Raw genomic sequence first — 21,323 nt, 5'->3', positions numbered from 1 at the left:
CACTCCTGTGAAGAAAAGCCTTTATGGAGAAATCGTGTGACAGCTGAAAATGGAGACTCAGAGATGCACAACAGACACTGTGGTGGGAAAGTATTACTTGGGGACTGCAAAATACTGTATATTTACAAAACACTATGGATTTTTCTTCCTGGGTAGCCCTTCTAAGGCTGTTTTTGTGCTGCAGTAAATTACACTACCCTGGCAACGTGGCTCTTTAGCCATGGTGGCATTGGTGTGGATTTCCAGGGCTGTGTTTGGGAGATTGGAGACTCCTGTTGCACTTCCAGGGTCTAGCAAGGCTCCCTGGTGGCCACCAATTCCTGCCCTTCCCACCCTTCTGCTGAGAAGTCACTGAAATGTTATTTTAGAGAAAAATAAGGGATTTTTTTTTCCATATATCATTCCAGATTTTCACAGAATTGCACTTTTCCATATATGATCATGGATAGGAAATTTTTAAAGAGATGATTTATGTCCACACAGTCTTCCTCTAACAAATAAAAGCATACTATTTAAGGGGGTTTTCCTCTTATGAGAAAGGAATGCTTAATGAAGCTGTGTTATCCATTTCTTTATTAAATTCTTAGGCAGGTCCTAATGAGGAAATTTGTAAGAAGCACTCTGTGATTTGTTTCACAAAGTCTTCATGGAAGCTGAGATAATTTTTTCATCTATTTGTATTTCCATCCAGTTTTGAATACATCCCATAGTTTTCCTGTGTTTAAGCTAGAGTCTGTTCTTTTCCCCAAACACTCATTTATGGCTGGGAAAATACAGATTTGTAGCTGGATTTCTTTACTAGGTATGCTCTGGTACTTTCTTTGTTTCTGTGGTTTGTTATAATATCATTTTCACCTGCTTATTTTTATATAGTGTATATTTTATCTGTAATACCAAGCCTTTTTTTCTGCCTCAGGCAGTCTGACAGCCAAGTTCCATGTTATTCCTTTCAGTTATTGCAGATATTTTTGTTTCTCTCTTTTGGGTTTTGGAACAATGAATTTTTGAGCAATCTCTTGCGCTCTTCTTATTGAAATATAGGATATTGTTGCACCTGTGTTACTATAACAGATCAGTCCTGTACAGCAGGTAGCTTGAGACACAGTAAAGCCATTTTAAAAGGTTTTTTTTTATTCCTGGCAGAAAACAGTTTTGTTGGAGAGGCTCATTTTTGGCAGTTCCCAAATGCAAGGTGGGGGAAAAGATGTTACTTGGAAATTACCTGGAAATCTAGTGAATACTCTTTCAGAGAACAGTGGAATTCACAGTAACATGAGAAAATATTCTTGTCTGGTCATAACCAACAAACAATATTTCAGACATTTCAAAATGTAAGTAGGCAGTGGAGAAAGAAAGGACTGAAGATTAGAAGTGAAGAACCATTAGAGCAAGTCACTGAGCACAGCTCAGTGGAACGCAGAAGATTCCATCCTCCTTTGACTTCAAGCACTATTATTTTTCCTGAGTTAATTGTTAAGTTCTAGGAGTTTCAGGAGATAGTTTCAAGTCATCCCACATAGTTGAGTAGTTGTATTCACTTCACAAATAACCTTAACCCAGTGAAGACTATTGTGAGCACACAGTTTCTTGGGCAGTTATTCCATGTTCACTGGCAAAATTTTCCCCATCCTCAAAATGAAAGAGAGGGGAAGAGTTTGTGCATTTTTAACTATTTATAAGCCCTCAGAAGACACAGAAGTTTTAGATGCCCGGGGCTTTTTGGCATTTGAAAGCCAGCGGTATCCACGAACAACCAGATTTTGTAACAAATTTCCTTTCAAACATGTGTTCAGAAGTTTGGAATAGAATGCTGTATGTAATTAGAAGCAAAGAGCTACCATAGCAATATATATAAAGCCATGCCCTTAAGTAAGATGAATCCAGGGGAAAGAGAGGATTCCTGTACACTTGCTAATACTAATTCTCTTTGTTCATGTCTTAAAGCATCTATTTCTGGAGTGTAAGAGCACCTGGGATTCATTTCATCTTTCTAGTGTTTCTCTTTGAATTTAAATGAGTCTTGCATAAGCTCAACAAATACCCTAGAAACACTTCTCAGTGTTTGGAGTTTGGGAAGCTGAATTATATGCTTGCACAGCATTCTAATCTTGGGGTAAAAGTTCTGCTTTAGAGATAAGATAGAGTGAATTTTTCTAAAAGCTGTCTGTCCCTCCATAGTTTAACTCATTTTACCATTTGATTACATACACTTGTATTCAAACTTTGCTACTGACTAAGCAGATTTTCCTAAATAAATGTATTTGCAGGAGTGTTAGCTAAGCAGCTTAAATAGTTTTCTACCTACAGTCAAATAATTATTGTTTAATATTCCACCTGTGTTATGTAGATGCTTCTTTTCAAAGTATAGCACACAGCTATAAGTGTTGGTTCAAAAATCGTAATGTTAAAAGTACCATCATACAAATGAGGAGTTCCTAGGTAGATTAACACCATTTATGACAGTTAATGCATTTCTAAAACTCTGTGGAGCTTTTACAAGCCATTATAGAGGAAATCCTGGTTTATGAAAGATGAATAAAGCCAGAAGAAAAATTCAATTCAGCATCTGCATTAGCTATTTACTAAAATAAAAAATAAATAATAAGAATCCAGAATTAATTGTGCCTTATGCTACATTATAATGAGTTCTTCATTAAAATGTATACCCTCATGGAAACTAAACAAGGCTTATTCAAAGCTAATGCCAATGACTTAACTTTTTAAACATTAATTTAGTCAATTGGTCATATATTTAAATCTGGAGCAGGATTAATCTGCCTATATTCACCATTATTTTGAAGTCTGCACATTTTAAAGAGATGAGCACAGATAGTGTCAGTGTTACCCTTTTGAAGGTGTTTCTCTTGGATTTGTATCATGCAGGATATACTTAGGATCTGATGCTCTTCTGTGTGATCTCTAGAAGAAGTTCCATAGATTTGATTATTTAATTGTAAATCTTCAACCATAGATACTTTATGCCAGAAGGTAGGAAACTGTTAAGAAGGGAGTTTTTGCTTCTTCGATGTAAAAGTTTGTGAATTTTGACCCCAGTCTTGTATGGGGAACCATTTGATACTGGATTATGATGGATTTGTTCACAAACGGAATCGGTAGAAACAGGAAATCTGTATTTACTGAAAGGTGGAGCTCCTTCAAAAGAGGGGAAGGGATGTGTTTGGGGAGTGGGTGGTTACACCTCTCTGCTTGATGGTAAAATCTTGCTGAGATGTAGGTCTTGATCTGCTGACCATGTTTCCATGTTTCACCTGAATTCACACAGTAGGTTTCCTTGGTTTTTAGGTATTAGTCAAATAACCCAAAAGAAATCCTTCTGAGCAAGCAGGAGCTGTACTGTCCTTTCTTTGTCATTGCGTTGTTTCTAAGTTCTTGTGTTTGTTCAGATGTTTTTATTGTCGATATAATTGACCTAATTTTATAGGGCTAAAAAAAGTTAAATACTGTTCCTTGCTCACAAAGAAAACCTTGAAAGAAAAATTATCCTTGATCCTCTTACATCATTCTAGTGCTTAATGAAAGTGTGTTCTATGGCTTCCTGGTTAGTGAGAGACCCAAAATTAGTTCAATAAGGTGACAGCCTCTCCAGACTGTGTATGGTGTAGGTTTTGAGGCTGGATATAAATCCAGATGTTTTAGAGCTACTGCTCTAAAACAGGGGTGGGCCTGGGTGGGCACTGCCTGGGCCTGAGCTAAGGCTGCAAGAGGCATTTTTGGAATAAAACTGGGGCTGTAGTCCAAGTACCAGCCGTGGATAGATGTAAAAAGCACTGGCTTAAGGATCTCTCAGAGGAAAATTTAAGACAAACTACAAGGTCATCACTAAAACGTTTGTTTGTTCAGGACTGCGTGGGATATTTGCAATGCTAGATAAGTTGGTAGCAGTTATGTGGAGGAATAAATTCCTGTGATTAGAAGAATAACCAAGTTAGGAAGATCCATTTGTTAGGATGGACAGTCAGGCAGACAAACTATTCTGAAATGTAAAGTAATAAAGTAATATATGAAATGTAAAGTTAATACGGTTAAGTGGAATGGAAAACAACTCTGGTCTGTGTTAAACCTTGATTACATCTGTAAATTAATGCTAAAGCAGTTTAAGATTATGGTTAATTGTATTCCAAACATATTGCTAATGTTTTCTCCTCCTTCTTATGCATTTTTTTCCCATTTTGGGCATTGCATGACAGGATCCCCAGTATGCACTGTAATTGCATTTCATAATAGTTATTAAGAGTAACTTTCAAAATACAGTTTTCATTCATTTATTCATTCTGGAGGTAGCTGAGACGGGACTGTGCTTTACAAGCTCTGTTGGTTTGGTACTCTCAGATTTTCTTTGGAAATCTCCAAGCATAGAATTGCTTCTAGTAAAAGTGAGTGCTTTGGAAACTTTAGAAACATTGCATTACCATGTTTGTAATGGTTTTTTATGCTCCTGAAATTCTGGAACCTGTTTGGGCTAGGAAAGAAATAGACTAGCTAAAGCCAGGATTATGCATGATGATTCAATTTTTGGTCTTTTATATTCTCAACTTGTCATTCAGAATAGAATTTTATTTATAAGTCAGAACCAGCATTTGCTGGTGTAAGCAAGGAGAACTGAGGGATTAGTAATTTGCATCTCTGCATCTAATTGCATTAGATTTGCATCTCTGTCTTATAGATGTACTGAAATAGGTAATTTACACAGAAAATAGTGTCTTAACACAATATGAGAGGATAAAGCATAAACACATCCACTTGTAATCCCTGCAGGGCCGTGTTGAGACTGTAGTTTGTGTTTGGGCAGAAAGGCTCCAGTTTCATCACTTCTCTGATTCTTTTCCTATTGCAATCTTTATTCAACAGGCAGACATATGAATGCAACCCATTTCAGTTATCACCAGAACATGAGTGCATTTTGTATATTGTCAAGTATCTTCTTTCAAGAGGAGTATAATTCCAGCTCAGAGTTTACTTCAGAAGTTTATACTTCAGAATTTCTCTCATGTTTTTTCTCACTTACAAGTGAACCAAGAACAGTCATCATTTACCTGCTTACCTGTTGTCTGCTAGAGGACCTGGAAAGATTAGGAATACAGACTTAATTTTTGAAAGATCCTGAACAACTTCAGTGGGATGCATGTCCCGGTATAAAATAATGGCACTGAATGTCAGAGTTTATTTGCACCTGAGGTTCTAGAGAGGCACCTCACTGTAAACATATTTTTCAGGAAATCCTGATGGTACCACTCCTTTTTCTTCATGACTATGCATGTCCAGCTTTTTGACTTTTCTGGTGGCAGTGTGTGGATAAGAATTTGCACTTGGATGCCAAAAATAAAGTTCACTAAGGAGCACAGATAAAACTCCCTAAGTATGGTGCAGATTTTGGTACAAGAACCAGTTGTTTGTGCAATTTAGTTTCAGTTTAGTTACCAGTCAAGGATTGCTTGTGGCTGATTACTAATTTTTAAATTATTTTGGAAAGGAAAGTTTGCTGCAATTGCTTTATTTTTTGAATGGAAACATTACATGAATTGTTCCTGAAGTGCAGCCAGTCCATGGGAAGGATGGCTTGTTAATTAAATTATAAACAAGTCAGTCACACAGTGGGTTTTTAAGCAGGCAGGAGAAGGAGAGATCCCTGTTACTGTGGGATGGGTTCTATGTCCTACAGAGGGAAGAGTGGGGAGAAGGGGAATTAGGGGGGATTATCTCACACCAGAGCTGCAAACTTTATTGCTTCTCTGATTTGCACAATACTGACCCCTTCCAATCTCAGTTTGTGACAGCATCCTGGATACTGCACAGGAATAACTGGGGAGAGAGGTCTGGTTCCCAAAAGCTGGGAAATGGATGATATGGCCAGCAAAGAATAATTGGAAGGGTTGCTTACAAAAGGTGTTTGCTGTAACATTCATTGCTGTTCCCTGAATCAGTGCCTCACTCCGTTGGGTGTTTTGGGCACACAAGAAATATTCACTAAGCCTAGAAAAGTGATGGAAAGGAAAATTAACATTTTTAATAGAATTTTTGGATGGAGAGGTCCCAGGAAATGTCTCAGAGACACATATCTTCACTGCCTGGTGTTTTTTGGTGTGTTTTTTTTGCCCCTCCCCATATTTCAAACAATGTATATCAGGTTTTATATATATATATATATATATATCAGGGACTTGCTACATACATGAGCACAGATTTGAGCACAGGTTCTCATTACCAGCAGCAAGCACACCCAGGCTGTTCAATAATTGAATGTATTTCAGGTTTGCTGTCAGAAGGCAATATAGGAATGGTTTGGACTTAGGAAAATCACCTTTAGACATCAACTACTTTAGATTCTCCTCCCTACCCTCTTGTTTAAGTAAAACTATATATAAGCATTGGTGAGATTAAACACAGGTTTTGTTTGTATTTTTAGCATATTGGAAGAAAGGCGTGTGGTTTGGGGTTATGCTACTTTATTCCTTGTTAATAATGGATGAAACAATCCAGTGTATCAACACAACCATCCATGAGTGGTTGTGTTAAAATCTGAAGGCTATTATTCAATTTATAGAGATCCCAGATAACTGAAGGCCCTCAAAGAGCACTTCTTTTTGAATTAACAGCATATTTAAAAGCATGCTAACTCTGTGTGGTTTAACTATTGATACTGAAGGGCTAAGAGAGCACTTAACTACTATTATGTATTCAAGAGAGAGGCTGTAGAGGCTCTCTTTAAATTCCCTAGTCAGAAGGGACAATAGAAGCTAAAATACACTATTACTGCACAACAGGAGCCTTTTATTAGGAGTTTCTGATCTTTTTCTGTGAGACATTTTGAAATAATCCATCACAGAACAATATTTCTGCCCAGAATAAAAATAGTGCTATTTCTGTCTGAAAATGCCAATATTAAATTGCACTTTTAGAACAGCAAACCAAGAGTGAGCATGGATTGCTTATGAGGATCCTTGATACACTTACAAATCTCCTGATTTGTTCATGAGAGCTGCAGCTTTACGGTTTTCTTCGTGCATTGAACACCAAAGTGTTTAGGAATAATAGCTGTTGCAAAAGGCACAAAGGAAAAGAGTGACCAGAATGATCAGAACTAACTCAGGGAGAACTGTATGTCATCCAACTGGACTGGGAAAAAAAGAAAATGAGAAAACAATCACTGAATTCAATAAAGAATGGGAGTTTTGCTTAGATTTAAATTTAGATTAGGCTCTTAGAATAACAGTTTATACTAATGTTGACAAAATGAGACTCCAACAGCTTCATTTTTTAATCACTTTTTCCTGTGGCTTTGTTTGGATTTCTTTGCTTGTAAATAGTATTAAAGAATGGATGAACTGGTACTTAGTTGTGAGAAGCAGTAAGAAGCTCCTTTTGGTAATATAATAGGAAAAAAATATGTGTAAAGGGCAGCTGGTTTACCTGGAAAGCTGAGAGTACAATGGATTAGAGTCATGGAATCGCCACTAAACCTCTTTGTGTGTAGCAAGTTACTTAGTTCCTGTATTACAAACACTCATTTTAGCCACCTGTGCACTAAAACCCAGTGCAGCCCAGCCCTGGATATTGAGATCAGTTCCTGCCACCCAAAATGGTTCTGTGCTTACCCTCGTTGTGAAGGCAGCAGCTGGATGCTGTGAGAACTCAGCACCACTGACACTTCCCAGCTCTTCCAAGAGCTCTCTGTGGAGCTGTGCTTCCTTAGGATTCCTGGAGTGAGAAGAACATTCCTCGTGTCTCACTTTGTTGTGTCCCAGGGCAATCCCCCAATAAACAACATCTGTCCTCTTCTTTCTTTTTTTTTTTTTTTTTTTTGTAATTCCCACCAAAGTTCTTGGAGAATAAATACCAGCACTGTAAACTGGAAACGTTTGGTTCATGCCATGTGAGGTGAGGTGGTGCATTGTAGGCTCAGGCTCTCTGCCATGGTATATAAACTTTAAACCATGGCCAGGAAAGCTTTCTAGAAGTTTCATCAGGAGAGAGCTGGGCCCGTAATCAAGGCCTTGCAATTGTAATTTTACACCAACAGCATGATTTTAGCTGATGGTATATGGGTTTTTTTCTGCAGAAAATGTTACTTCAATTTATACTTTCTCAAACAATACCGTGAGACATTACAGCTAATTGTATAGATTATTTTTAGCTAATTGCAGATGTTTACTTCTAAGCTGTCTGTAGGACTGACTCCAGTGGCTCCAGTTTTCAGCTATTTTTAACAGAAAGTGTTTAAAAATCCTTTATAATGTAGTGGGTGAGTTCAGATGTTGACCCTTGGTGTTACTTCTTGGCTCTTTGAGGATTTGAGAAATACAGTGACTTTTTAGTTATGTTTTACATGAGGCAGTGAAAACTGTGCAGCACTACGAGGACGTTGGTATTTCTGTAGATTAGTTTATCTGCATCATGTAAATAACTGTATACAAAAAACTTATTTTTGAAAGTATGAAAAGATGAGGGGGAAATGCATTTAGTCAGAGATCTTGAAACCCCTGGGAACTGAATTTTAAGTATTCTAAAAATATTAATGACTGCACATCATTTTTTTCCACAGTCCTGAATACTTTTAGAGTAATTATTTCTCAAAATAACTGTGGTGCTTCAGCAAAGGACCTCATCAAACAGTACATTCTTAATCATGGGCTGGAGGAGAAAACAGTGGAGGAAGAGAAGGATGAGTGGGAATAATCTTTGATCTTGGGACATCTGGTTTTGTCCATGCTGCCAGGCAGCATTCCAGGGGTGAGGCTGGGTCTCTGCAATGCCCCTGCCCCAGGCTGGTCCCCTCAGTGTCCCCTCTGCCACTGCTCCCTCAAAACTTTATATAAAAATTCTCTTTCCTTAAAAAAAAAAAAAAAAAAAACAACTAAAAAAAAAAATAAAAAATCCTTTATTCCATTACACTAGAATTTAGTGTTCTGGAGGAAAAAAACAAACTTTAGGTTTGTTTTTTTTTTTTTTTTCTCCATTGGGAAATTTATATATTGTTTCTGTATTCAGAGGCTTATCCATGATCTTACTGTAAATAATTCAGTCTTCCCTCAGTTGTATGAATTGCAATTTAAATACTTTTAATACCAAATTTAGATGCAGAAGAAATAATCTTTTCTTACTAAAGTAGATTAAAAAGTTCCATATTTTTTTCTAACAAAATCTAATAATAATGTTTTAGTTATCAGTATTAATATTATGTACAAATTCAAAGGCAGATTGTCAAAATATAATTAGAAGGCTCTGTGCAAGAAATTAAATACACTCTAGTAGCAGAGATGAAAAAAGCATCTGTTTTGAAGTACTTTAATTAGAAATTAGACGACTAGAGTAGGAAAAATTAGATTTGTATGAGATGAAATCAGAAAACATATAAGAATCTTAGCTACAAAGAGTTGGAAAATACCTATGGAGCGTGGAGGAAGCCAAGTGGTATCTAGGATTTATGGTGAATAATGTAAATAAATTGTAACCTTCTAAAAATCTTTTGCTCTGTTTTCTAGACATACTTGAAGTCATTATAGTTATATTATTCTTGAAACCTAATGAAAATGACTGATTTTCCTAATGTGTTTCTCTCAGCTGGATGAATGCCTCTGGGTCTTCAGCTCACTTTCATTTGCAGGCTTCTGCAGTAGCTCAGGTTTTGAAGCATCTGTGGTGTTAAATTCATCCATATTCCAACGTACACATTCCTGAGGTCAAACTAGTGTGTGGCATGGGCTTGTTTGTTTGTTTATTTATTTTATATTTAACCTGAAAATCCTGCTTGTAATTAGGATCTCAATAGCTGCATGTTCATTTGGCAGCTTCCACACGAGGGCTGAAGGCTGAGAGAGATATCAATGCAGTCAATGATGTGTTGTCTTAAAGTAAGGGGGAAAATGAGCTTGTTTTCTGTTTTATCTTTTATATTAGTTGTGGATGGCTGGAAAAAAGCAAGCATTTCTAAATCCTGTTAAGGGTGTGCTGTTTTCTGGGGAGGTTAGAAGCGTAGCAATTAATGAGATTTCCACTAGTCAGTCTTAGTTAAATTGCATAAATTACAGGAATTATTTTATTACTCTTCAGTATTTCCAATATTTCTCCTTCAAGTGACAGCTGCAAGCAACAATCAAAGAACTGGTTAATGGCAGACATTTTTAAAAAATATATTTTGAGAGAATGCTGGTGTGGTGAATGGAAGTTGAGAATTGCTCCTGTAATAATGTGGGAAATGTGCCTGCCATTTGTACTTAATCCTGTCCTTCCAAACCCACTGGACTGAACTCAGTGCAGTTCCATTGCATGTCAATTCACAGCATCTAAAGTTTCACAAATCTCCAAAAAGATTTGATGGCTTTGAATTGTGTGATTCACGAATCCTGACAGCTTGAGGCATGTCAGTGTATGTGTGTATAAAATCCTCTGTGTGTTTATACAGATATATGCACATATATCTGCAAAACCAGATGTCTCATAACCCACTTTTCCTGGTGGACTCTATTCCAGAAGTGAAGAAGTTTCTTTCCTAGTTTGAAAGTATAGTTATTTCAACCTCTGATCAATGTTCAATCTGTATTCATCTAAGACTGCTAAAATACATTTTTAAGAAATCTTGATGTATTTTATTTAGGTTTATTTAAAAGGAAAAAAAAAAAGAAATAACCTTAAAGTTGTGTCGTTTGTTCAGAAAGAGCATTGCAAAAGTGTTGATTTAAATGGATTTGGTTATTGCTTTTATTTTCATTATTTTGGGGGGAAAAAAAAGTGTTTTATCTGGTTTTATTCTTAATCCTGAACCCAGCTTATTTACTGTAATAAAGAAATACATTTGCACAAATATGTTTGTGCATTCCCCTGAGCAGAAGAGACTGAGTTCAGCTGTGTCAGTGGTCACACAGCGCCCGTGGAGCGATGTAACCCAGGTCTGATGTCGGTGCTGGGATGCTGCACACGAGGCTCCTGCTCCTCCAGGAGCCTCATTGCAGCCATGGGCAGGGGCTGAGGAGGCAGCAGCCGGGTGGGCAGGGTGGGTGGGTGGGTGGGTGGGTGCTCCCGGGGGCAGCAGTTTTGGGAGAGGCAGAGAGGGCAGCTGGGCGAGCAGCGGGGGCGCGTCCCCGCGGGATAAGGGCGCTCTTGGTGTTGGGGACATGTCTGTGTGCTGCTACTGCCAATGTCAAACTCTGCTCATTTGGGCTCTTTCTGCTTTGAAGTCAAAGGACAAAAAGCGCCCCTGGTTCAGCTGTGACTTGATTTCTGTTTTGAGATGAAAACTGAGGTTTAGTTGAAGTGTTCCAAAACCAGATACCACTCTCTCTCTCTTTCTTGTAGGCAGGGTGCTGCTGTGCCAGGCAAACCAGGAGGGATCTCCCGTGTACAGTGCCCCCAGTTCACTAGTATACACATCCACAAGTAAGCTAGTGTTATGGCTCGTTTCTTGTTCTGTTTTTGTGACAAAAGCACATTAATGTGAATTTAGCCCCCTAAAAATGTCAACTTTCCCAACAGCTCTTGTTAAGGTAAATGTGGTGTTTATAAACATATGTAAATAATGTCAACAGATAATTCAGTGTTTTCAGTTGTATCTTTATTCTCAAAGTATATTTTATTTAAAAAAAAGAAAAGAAAATTGCCTATATTGCGATGTTGTGCAGAAATGGTGTAAAGTTCTACAGTAACAGTGCCAGTTTTTGGAATCCAATACTGTTGTGTGCTCTGCATTTCATGTAGAAGTTGTTATGTTTCTTCTGTCCTGCTCACAATTGGGATTTAATACACAAAACGTCTGTTACCATGCCACCATTGGATTGGGTCAGGAAACAATTAGATATAGTCTTTTCTTACTGAAGGAACATCCTTATGAAAGGGGATATTTTGAGCCATAAAAAGCTGCCCTAATAAAAAGAGCAGAGACAATCTGACATGATGGATGCTGCCATCAGCCATTTTTCTGTACAAAACTTTGGAGTAGAGATGTTTCCTCTGAAATCCTGAGCAGAAATCTCCTCTGAGAGTGTTTTAGATTGGATTGGTGGTACCACTGATGCTCATTCTGGCCTCTAGTGGGACGAGACACCTGGAGCTGAATGCAGAAACAGTAACTGGCTCTGTGTTCATTGTAGCCCTCTGTAAAGAAAATGCATGGTGTGATTTAACAGCATTATCAGATATGCTCTTTATGAAGATTGTATTCAATCCAAAATGCACTTGTACTCTCTTAGAGCTTATCTAGACTACTAAAATAATTATTTTTTAAATTAAAACCAGGTATTAGGACAAAAGAGTTCCATAGTGATCATCTCTACAGTCATGTAATTCTCTTCTCAAATGTTATCAATGGCATCCCGAGAGCTGCTGCTTTTCCAGGATTCATATGGGATCCCCTTTAAATGAGGAGTCTACAAATGCACAGTGCACTAACCACATGCATCAAGTGTTTTAAATTGCAAGTTAAATTGGCAGTCAAGTCTGCATTTGCTTCCAGGTGCTCCAATAATGTTTTATAATATGTCACCTTTCCCTAGCAGTGGATTTTTTTACTTCTTGTAGTAACACAGAGATATTAACTACTTACAGTTTAAATTAATGCTCCCTTTTGGACATTTTTAGTGCACTCCTCCTTTTTGACTGACGCTTGTTTTATTAGAAAATGATCCAAACATTTCATTCATTGCACTATTAGGGAGCTTCTTTTAGAGAAGAGGGGGCAGTGTTTGTTATAATTTTCTGAAAATTGTTCTTCTTTGAAAGCTTTTCATAAGCTTATCCTGTTGCTCCCATTGTCTCACTGAGTTATACCCCAGGAATTTTATTGCTGGGATTGCTATTTCCATCAGATGATATTTCCACTAATATTGATTCCCCAGACACACTGTGAGCAAGCTGAGCTCTGGAGTTCACTGTTTCCATTATGTCTCCTGAGTCAGTCCTGTTGAAAAATCTTATTTTGCAGTGGTGCTCCTTGAATAATGATATCCTAACAAACACCTGTTTGTTTTCAATTATGCCAAATACATAAATAAACAAGCTTTGCCTATCTGTCTCCCACTGGGCAATGTGTAATACATGGTTTCATAACAGGCATTGCTGGTAGCCCTTGCAGTAGAAATTATTACACTTTTGTTGAATCTATGTGTGGGCAAGTCATGATTTTTCCTTTATTATGTATAGAATTTCCTCTTGCCAAAATGCAGTTTCCCCTACAGGGCCACAACTCCTAATAACACAAAATTACTGCAATTACTAAATATTGTAATTAGATTTTTTATTTCTCCTTATTACAAAACTTTCAATAAAGATGTAAAATAGCTTCATTTCTATAGGAAATTCCACTAGAAGTGAACAGAAATGAAGGTTGACTTTTGTCTCATTTCTTTTATTAGTTTAAAGATCTTCTATATTCCATTTTTGTGCACATTTGTAATATTGAAATTATAACTGATAAGTCAACATTAGTGTCTAGGAGATGAATACTTCTACTATTATCATTCCATGTAGACAACAATATTGCAGCCCTCCTTTTTGAATAATTTGTTAATCGTTTATTCTGTTACTGCTGATATTGTAACTGTGATATTTTACAACCACTTACAATGTAAGAATTAAGAGGTTTTCAATTTGTAACTGTTTTAACAGAAGGGAAAGAGTCTGCTGAGATTTTCCTAAAGCCATCTAAGGTACTTGAAGTCCATGGAGTGCTAATGGCATTTAAGAGTTTTCAGATTATTTGGGAGAGGATAGTCCCCATTTTTCAAAGTGTTGTCTAACTTGACTGTTCATCTTTTGCTCCTGAGTTATAAGGCATGAAGGACTGGAATATGGTTGTAAGATGTATTTTTCTTAATGTGGCTATTTTTTCTAATGTGGCTTGTTTCTCACTGAACTTGTTGGTTTGTAATTGTACTGGCACTGGCAGCCTCTGATGACTCTGAGCACTTTTACCCCCTGGCTCTCCAGAAAGCAGGCTGCAATTCTTGGAGCTACTCTTTCCCTTCTGATATTTTATTTCTCCAGGATCTATTTTATATATCACACTATACATTTCCCAGCACAATGATTAGTTACACCTCTGAATATGTCAGGAGATGGAAACATGGCTCTGCTTCCTTCCATCACTTCTGGCCCTTCACATAATACAGAAAGAAATGAGCTGTTTCTTCTGCCAGCAGTGGAACAAATCAGCAGCAATAGTCTCTCATGCCTCATCTGTTCTCTTATGCTGAAGGAGAAGATGGGACCTGGATCAGTTTTTCATTTGCACATCTATTGTTGGAACAGAGAATTTTTTATGTAGAAAGGAAAGTTTCAGCATGCCAATGTGTTCCCACCCCTGGATGGGACAGGTCCTGTGACAGCCACAGCCAGGAAATCCAGGCAGGAAACCTTGGCTGCTATAGATTCCCACAGGACTGGCATCTCCAGGGCAGAACTCATACAATAGATTTCAGTTTTGGCATCTCCAGGGCAGAACTGGTACAACAGATTTCAGTTAAATCCTTCATCATTGCCATAATGCAGGATGCAGACAAGTATTGAAAGGATTTCTATCCAGCCAGGAATGATTGGAGTTCACCAAATCCCAGTGAGTCAGCATTCACTGGAATCTTCCTAGAGGCCCAGGATATCTCACTGAAAGTAAATGAAACAGTTTGGATGCACATAACTGACAGTCTGTTTTTACCCTCACTACTTTAGAATAGTTTCTTCCACAGGGAATTTTAAAATCCTGAAGACATTTATATCTACTGGTAAATAAGAAATGTGTCAAGAATAGTTTTGGAACTTTTCCAAATTGAAGCCACACATGAGTAGGATCCATGAGAATATTAAGACCCTTCAGGACAAAAGGAAGATTCAAAAGAAGAGAAAAAATTCTGTCCCTGAATGTCTCTATCACTGTTCCACCAAGGACAGTAACACAGCTGGGTATGTATGGTTCAAAAAGGCAAAAGTACAGATCTGAATTTATGCAAGAACTTTTAAAAACTGTTTTGTGCCTCTTTTCCCCCCATTTTTCCATAATGCAGAAGTGCTTGAAAATGTGAATGAAGTAGAAGCTCATGAGAGCCAAAGCAAGGGGAACAAGGAAGATACGAACTTGTAGAATTGTAAAGTAATTCAGGTTGGAAGGACCAGGTTGCACCAGAGCACCTCTAAGGTGGAGATTGCACCATTTTCTGGGGCCATCTGTTCCCATGGCTGAAGGTCCTGGCAGTGGAAACTCTCTTGTTGCCAGTCCTGTTTGTTGTCCCTTGTCTTCCCAGCCTGTGCTGGCTCTGTCCCCTGGTAATGTCCCTGTCCTTTGTGGCAGGGTATGGAAGAGGAGATGCAATCCCAGTAGAAATCCTTGTGCTCTGGCCTGGCTCCCAGCACTCCTGGGCTGGCCCAGCCCTTGTTGGTGTGGGGAGGAATCTCTGCATCCCATCCCATCCCATCCCATCCCATCCCATCCCATCCCATCCCATCCCTCAGGAATGTCCAGATGTGCCAGCCCAGGCCCCGTGAAGGGCAATGGGAGAGAGATGGAACTTAAATTTAAAGGGAAGTTCAAAGGCAGCTAAATATTTTTTACTCTCTAAATCAGCACTTTGATCTCTGAAACTTGAAGGCTTTATTTTAGCTCCAAGTAAGCATTAAGATACTCGAGTTATTGAATGTGTAACTATTAGTGGATTTTTCTGAGGACACGTTGAAGGGATAGTTCACTGTTAGCTACATGGGTAGCTCACATGTATGGTAAAATATTTTAAGTTTCTCCATGCCTTTGTTCAGAATGATGTGCATATGAACACCTCTATTTCCCAAATGTTTAGCATGCCCATAAAAGAGAATTTTACCTTGACTTCAATGAGTACATTTTAAACTGAAGTAAATTTTGGCTTAGATTTCCTAGAGTTAGAGTTGTTTCATCTTCAGTAAGCCTGCTTATCAGCTCCTAAATAAATCTTTCATACTGCAATCAAGTGATAGAATTAAAAGAAGAAAAATATGAAAATGTAAAATCCGATATTAATTCATTTTATTTTATCATACTCAAGGGCAAATGAAGTTGATGGCCCATTTTTTAATTGATATATCGATTACAGTTTTGGAAGAAGTGGTGGTGGAAGTCAGCAAAAATGATTGAGGTGGTACAAATGCTTATAAATCTGTCCCACATTGTTCGTGTTCTTTAATTGTAATTGTCTGATAAAACTTCCATCGGTTTCTGTAATTAACCTAATGGTCTAAATGAATTTCCAGATCACTGGTTATTCATTCCAATATAGAAAATGCCATTACATTGAGTTTAATTAATACTAAGTAAGTTCACAGTCCATTGTACCATTAGAATAGAATTTTATTGTTTTAACTGTTTAAATTATGAATATTATTTCCTCTCATCTTGTTTGTCCCATTTATGGACTTGAGTGTTCATTTTCTATTCATACTAAAATAGCATAAACCCCTTATAATTAAAATATTTAAAACCCAACGCTCTTCAAGCTCATATCCAAACTATCAGTGTAGATTTTTTTTTTTTTTTTAATTATTGTTTAAACTATTTTTAAATAGAATTCAGTCAGTGCCAAGCTCATAATCCCATGATATGCCTTGGAACATCTTATTTATCTTGATACTCCTTTCACAGAAGTACATATGACAGATAAGCACTCACCAGAGGATACTTTTGCTTTGCGTCAGACAGATATTAAAACAATAAACTATGTTGCCCTGGGATTTTAGCTCATGAGCGGCCAGGAAACAACAAGGCAAAGATGAGATGTTTTAGAAAGGTGGGAAGGCAGTTCTTTTGGAAAATTCCCTGGAAACCTTTGATCCTGCAATATTTTTTGAGCAAGAAATATTTTTAATGCTAAAGGTTTTTTTACTTTTTTTTTTTAAAGCAAATCACTTCGTTCCTTCAGAGCAGAATTAGAAGTGTCCCAAAATTATCCCAATATTCCTACTATTCCATTCATTATGTGCTAGGACAGAAGGAAAATCTATGGCACAAGCATAAAGTATTAATTACATGATGTGGGAATTTCGTTCTCTATTGAAAAATATTAGCACTTATAGCATATATAGCAGACATATGTCCTAGTTTTAAAGATTTTTTTTCCTAGGGGTGTTTTGTTTTAATTCATAAATGGAGGATGTTTCAGGATCTTGCTTATAGAATAAATGGGGAAAAATCATAAATATATATTTTATATTTATAAAGAGCACATCCAACAGTAGGATTTAGTGTATTTGAGGACTCATTTTGCTGCAGAAATGAAAATTGAGTCAAGCCTGTCTATGCAGTATGTCCTTGCTTTAGAAATAGGTTACTTGGCTTAGGAATTTTAGTAAACCACCTAAAAAATGCTGTATGAAAGTATTTTTATGTTGCCTGTTTCAGTGAAGACATTCCAGGTTTTATTCTCCTGTGGCATTACTAATGGATTGAGGGAAGACCTTTGACATTTCTATTATGTGCTGGGATATTTTCAATACCAAGAAAATTACACAGGGAAAATAGAAACTTTCAAAAGTTGATGCAAAGTGCGCTTCTGAGACAAATCATTAGTGGAAGCACTCAGTTTGGAAACCTTGCTTCTGTTGATTTTGTCAGGTTTAATCTGTTGCACACATGTAATTATCTAAAAATTATACTATAATGGTGGAGTTTGCTGCCACTCCAGGCAGCTGAAGGGTAGATGCTCCTGGCGTTTGGTGTCTCCTCCTCTGGGTTTTGTGTGTCAGTCATGACTGACCTCATTCAATCCCAATGGACATATATTGCAATGGCATCAAGGATTCATTTGTTCTGATTTTATTGTAGTTTTTCTTCATCTAACTGTTTGGCAGGTTTGCCATTTTGAATAAGAATATGGTTCAGGAACATTAAAAAAATGAGTATTCTTGTGGTATAAAAAATTTGCCAGCGCAAATTATTTATTTGTGAATTGAATATAGAAAGGTTCTGCAAACTAAATTTTTAATTGGTCTGTTTTCCCTTAAGCTAATTTGGAATGGGAGGTCACTTCATCAGTGATAAAATATATATCAGTGAATTGTATTCACACATTGGTGGTTTTGTCTGATTCTTATTGCATTGTAGGGAGCACCCCTGCAAAAGAGGCTGCGATTGGGCCATTAATTAACCAAATTAACCATTATAGTCCTGCAGCTCCTGACTGAGGGAAATGTCCATACATCTGAGAAGAGCAATCTCATACAGGAATTCCAGGCTACAAAAACCTTATCACTGAACACTGAGGGGTCAAACTATCTTTTGATGTGCTTCCTGAATTAATTATCTTTATTTATGAAGATAATAACCTGATAGTGATCAGGAAAAAACGTGCCAGTTGCCCTTCCCATTTGTATGTTAAATACAGTATGTTTAAGTCAAAGCTTAAATAAAGAAGATACCAATGGTAAGTAGGAAGAGCATGGCTTTCCATAATTCCCTCCCCAGTGTATAGAAGTGTAGAAAAATGTTGATGTCCTGTCATGTTGAAATGCCTTTATAAGGTTTTCAACCTCTGTTCAGTCCCATTGTGTTGGGGCTTGCTTTGATTTTCAAGTAAGATAAAGATAAATCAACAATATAATGCAATGCATATGAATACAATTTTACTGAATTTTAAAAATTCTGTCTAAGTATCATCTTGTTTTTAACTAAAAAGTCAACCTTTTTGGAGGTTTTTTTTGTGTTTTTTTTTTTATTGTTGTTTGGTTTTGGTGATTTTTTGTTTGGTTGGTTGGGTTTTTTTGGTAGTGTTGCCTGAAATTCCTCCTACAGCATTTTTGGTGTTCTGTATCAGTACACATTGTCTTTCTGCAGCTATTTTCAGGGTAACTCTCATTTTACCTCCTGTCTATCCATATTTTAAATGGTGACTTATTAGTCATTACTAAAATACATTGTGTGTGCCCAAAATCTGTAAATGTGGCTTTCATTTCACTGTCACAGGTGTGTTTTTAAGGGCCTTGCTGTTTACCCTCATTCTTCTGTTGATCCATTCAGTGCTGGAGCAGTGTGTCTGAACTAGCAGGTTTAAGAATTTTGGAAAGAGAGACACATCCCGATTTGTGTCACTGCCTTTTTTTTCCACTCTTACACAACCCTACATGTAGGTAGTGGGAGATAACTGGAAAGAAAGTAAATTGTGGGGAATATCTCTGTCCTTTAGTTCAAATAATAAAAACAGTGTGTGGCCAAGGACAGTTGGGAGCTCAGGTGCCTTCCCTTGGTGTTCTGCTGTCGGTGGGCACACAGCACTTGGCCACTGGCAGCACTGGTGACCAACCTGGGATTCAGGCCAATAGGACTGTTTGGATTTACTCCTCTCAGAATGCAGCTAAACACTGAGAATTACATGTAGTAATTACATTCACTCTGCACATTACATGTACATGGTGAGAATTGCATCCATATTATCATGTTCTGTGATGCAGTTGTTCATCAGACCCTTTGTGCACAGTCCTGGCACCTTCCCTGGCTCTGCATCCTGTAACCCCTCTGCTGTGTCACTCATTTTTAGTACCAGACCCACAGTGTTGACTGCACATCTCAAATCATCCTGTCTGTCAGATAGTAAACTCTTAATTTTGTGCTTTTCAGCTTAGCCTGTAAGATTTGATTTCAAATAGTGTCACTATTTTGTGATGGTGGTTATTGAATCATGGCTCTTGGAATTATTCTGTGTACAGAAAAATTCAACCTGAATTTCATAGATAGTAAGTGCTTTTTAGGAATTAACATTTTTAGTATCAGTATGACTTTGCAGGTGCAATTCTTTGTTTTGACAATTTTTCCTTTATGGTTTAGATTAGGTTAACAGCTGGGTTTTTCCTCTATTACTTCCTGCCTAAATTGTTCCCAATGCATTCTGACAGTGCTCTTTTTACAATTTAATAATTCTGTTGAGCTTTAGGAATCCTTGTGTCATCTAAACAGTATTTCTTGTCACTATATAATTAACTTTCATAAACATTCAAATTATTAAATTTTGTCATCTCTTTATAGTAATGCTGCTCTTCATCCAGCTTTTCACAACCATGGCCTTTTTCCTTTGTCTTGGAAATGGTGCTTTGTTAGACACGGGGGATTTCTTCCATTTGCTTGAAACTTATAGCTGTCCAATGACTGGGAACACCAGACAAGATATTGATCACTTTGATCATCTATATTTGAAGATTGTTCTTTAATTTAAGATCAAACGTGTCTTCTCTGATCTCTACTGTTTCTTTTCCTTTGTGGCCTGGGTGCTTTTTTACCTCCTGAGCTTTTCCTTCTTTTTTAGTTGTTTCCTTTGTGAAAAGCCAACTGTTCTTTGTACCTCAACTATTTGTAATTTCAGCTATGCAGTACTCTCATTTTGATTTTAAGTAATTTTGCCACCAGTTATAAGTTGTTTTTTCTTTTTTAAATCAAAGGTATAGCTTGTTGTCATTACATAGCTTTACAAAAAGAGTTCTCAATCATCTTACCCATCCTTTGTATCCCTTCACATCCCCCGTTTTCTTCTGCTTGTTCTTGGAAACCCCTTGATGCTTTAGGGTGATGCCAGGTGGCTGCATATGCAATCCAGTTAAAGAAGGTATAAGTAAAGAGGTATAAGGGAATTTCGGATAAACCACAGAATCACTAAATGGCTGATTCTGAGTGGCTGAGGTTGCAAGGAACCCTGGAGAACATATTGTCCACCCCCTGCTCCAGCAGCAGAGCCTGGAGCAGGCTCTCCAGGACCACACTCAAACAGCTCATTAATATCTCCAGGGATGGAGACCCTACACCCCTCTGGGCTGCTGTGCCCATGACCAGTCACCCTGGCGTGGAAAAAGCCTGGGCAGGAAGATGAGGCAGTTTCCAGGCTTGGGCATCATGGTTTGGCTCAGAAGGTTTTCAATTAATAGTGTATCATGGTAGCAATGTACAGAGAAACCAGCAGTGCATTGTTTGCTGGTACATGAGAAGAGATGAAACAAAAAGAATAGTTCCATCTAGACTTAAAATGATTACAAAGAAGTCAATATATAGAAGTCATTGAAATGATAGATAATTAGATCTGAAAGCAATTGTAAGATAACCAAATGAAAAGTTTTGTTTGAGCAGTTAAGTGTCTTCCTATAATTTAACGTAGGAATAAATAGTAGGTTGCTTTTTACTGAAATATTCAGTTTATGGGGTTTTTTATATGCATTTGATTATAATTTGGTATGGAATAATCTAAAAATCTGATTCTTCCCATGTCTGAGGCTGAAATATTTGAAAATAGTGTTTTAAAGCAGTTGTCTGCCCCTTTTCTAGAAATATTTATATGCACGTCAGTATAAAAAGTTTCACCACATTTACATGAAATTTGGTG

At 37.3% G+C, this 21,323-nt stretch overlaps 1 protein-coding gene across 50 annotated transcripts in view; it reads left to right on the top strand.

Moving 5' to 3' along the window:
• The window catches only part of RBFOX1 (RNA binding fox-1 homolog 1), a 1,116,721-nt gene that overhangs the window by 1,040,400 nt on the left and 54,998 nt on the right, over window positions 1–21,323 (top strand). For 38 of the 50 annotated variants that reach the window (XM_088174490.1, XM_088174487.1, XM_088174482.1 and 35 more), the window contains one exon: window positions 11,311–11,391. The exons of the other annotated variants lie outside the window; for them this stretch is intronic. In XM_088174490.1, coding sequence (XP_088030616.1) covers window positions 11,311–11,391 — 81 coding nt within the window. The remainder of the gene's footprint in view (window positions 1–11,310; window positions 11,392–21,323) is intronic. 50 annotated transcript variants of the gene reach the window in all.

This window comes from Sturnus vulgaris, chromosome 16 (assembly GCF_052056855.1).
Source record: "Sturnus vulgaris isolate bStuVul1 chromosome 16, bStuVul1.hap1, whole genome shotgun sequence".
NCBI lineage: Eukaryota > Metazoa > Chordata > Aves > Passeriformes > Sturnidae > Sturnus > Sturnus vulgaris.
Note: the sequence above shows the minus strand (reverse complement) of the source record. Positions and strands in the feature narration are given on the sequence as shown.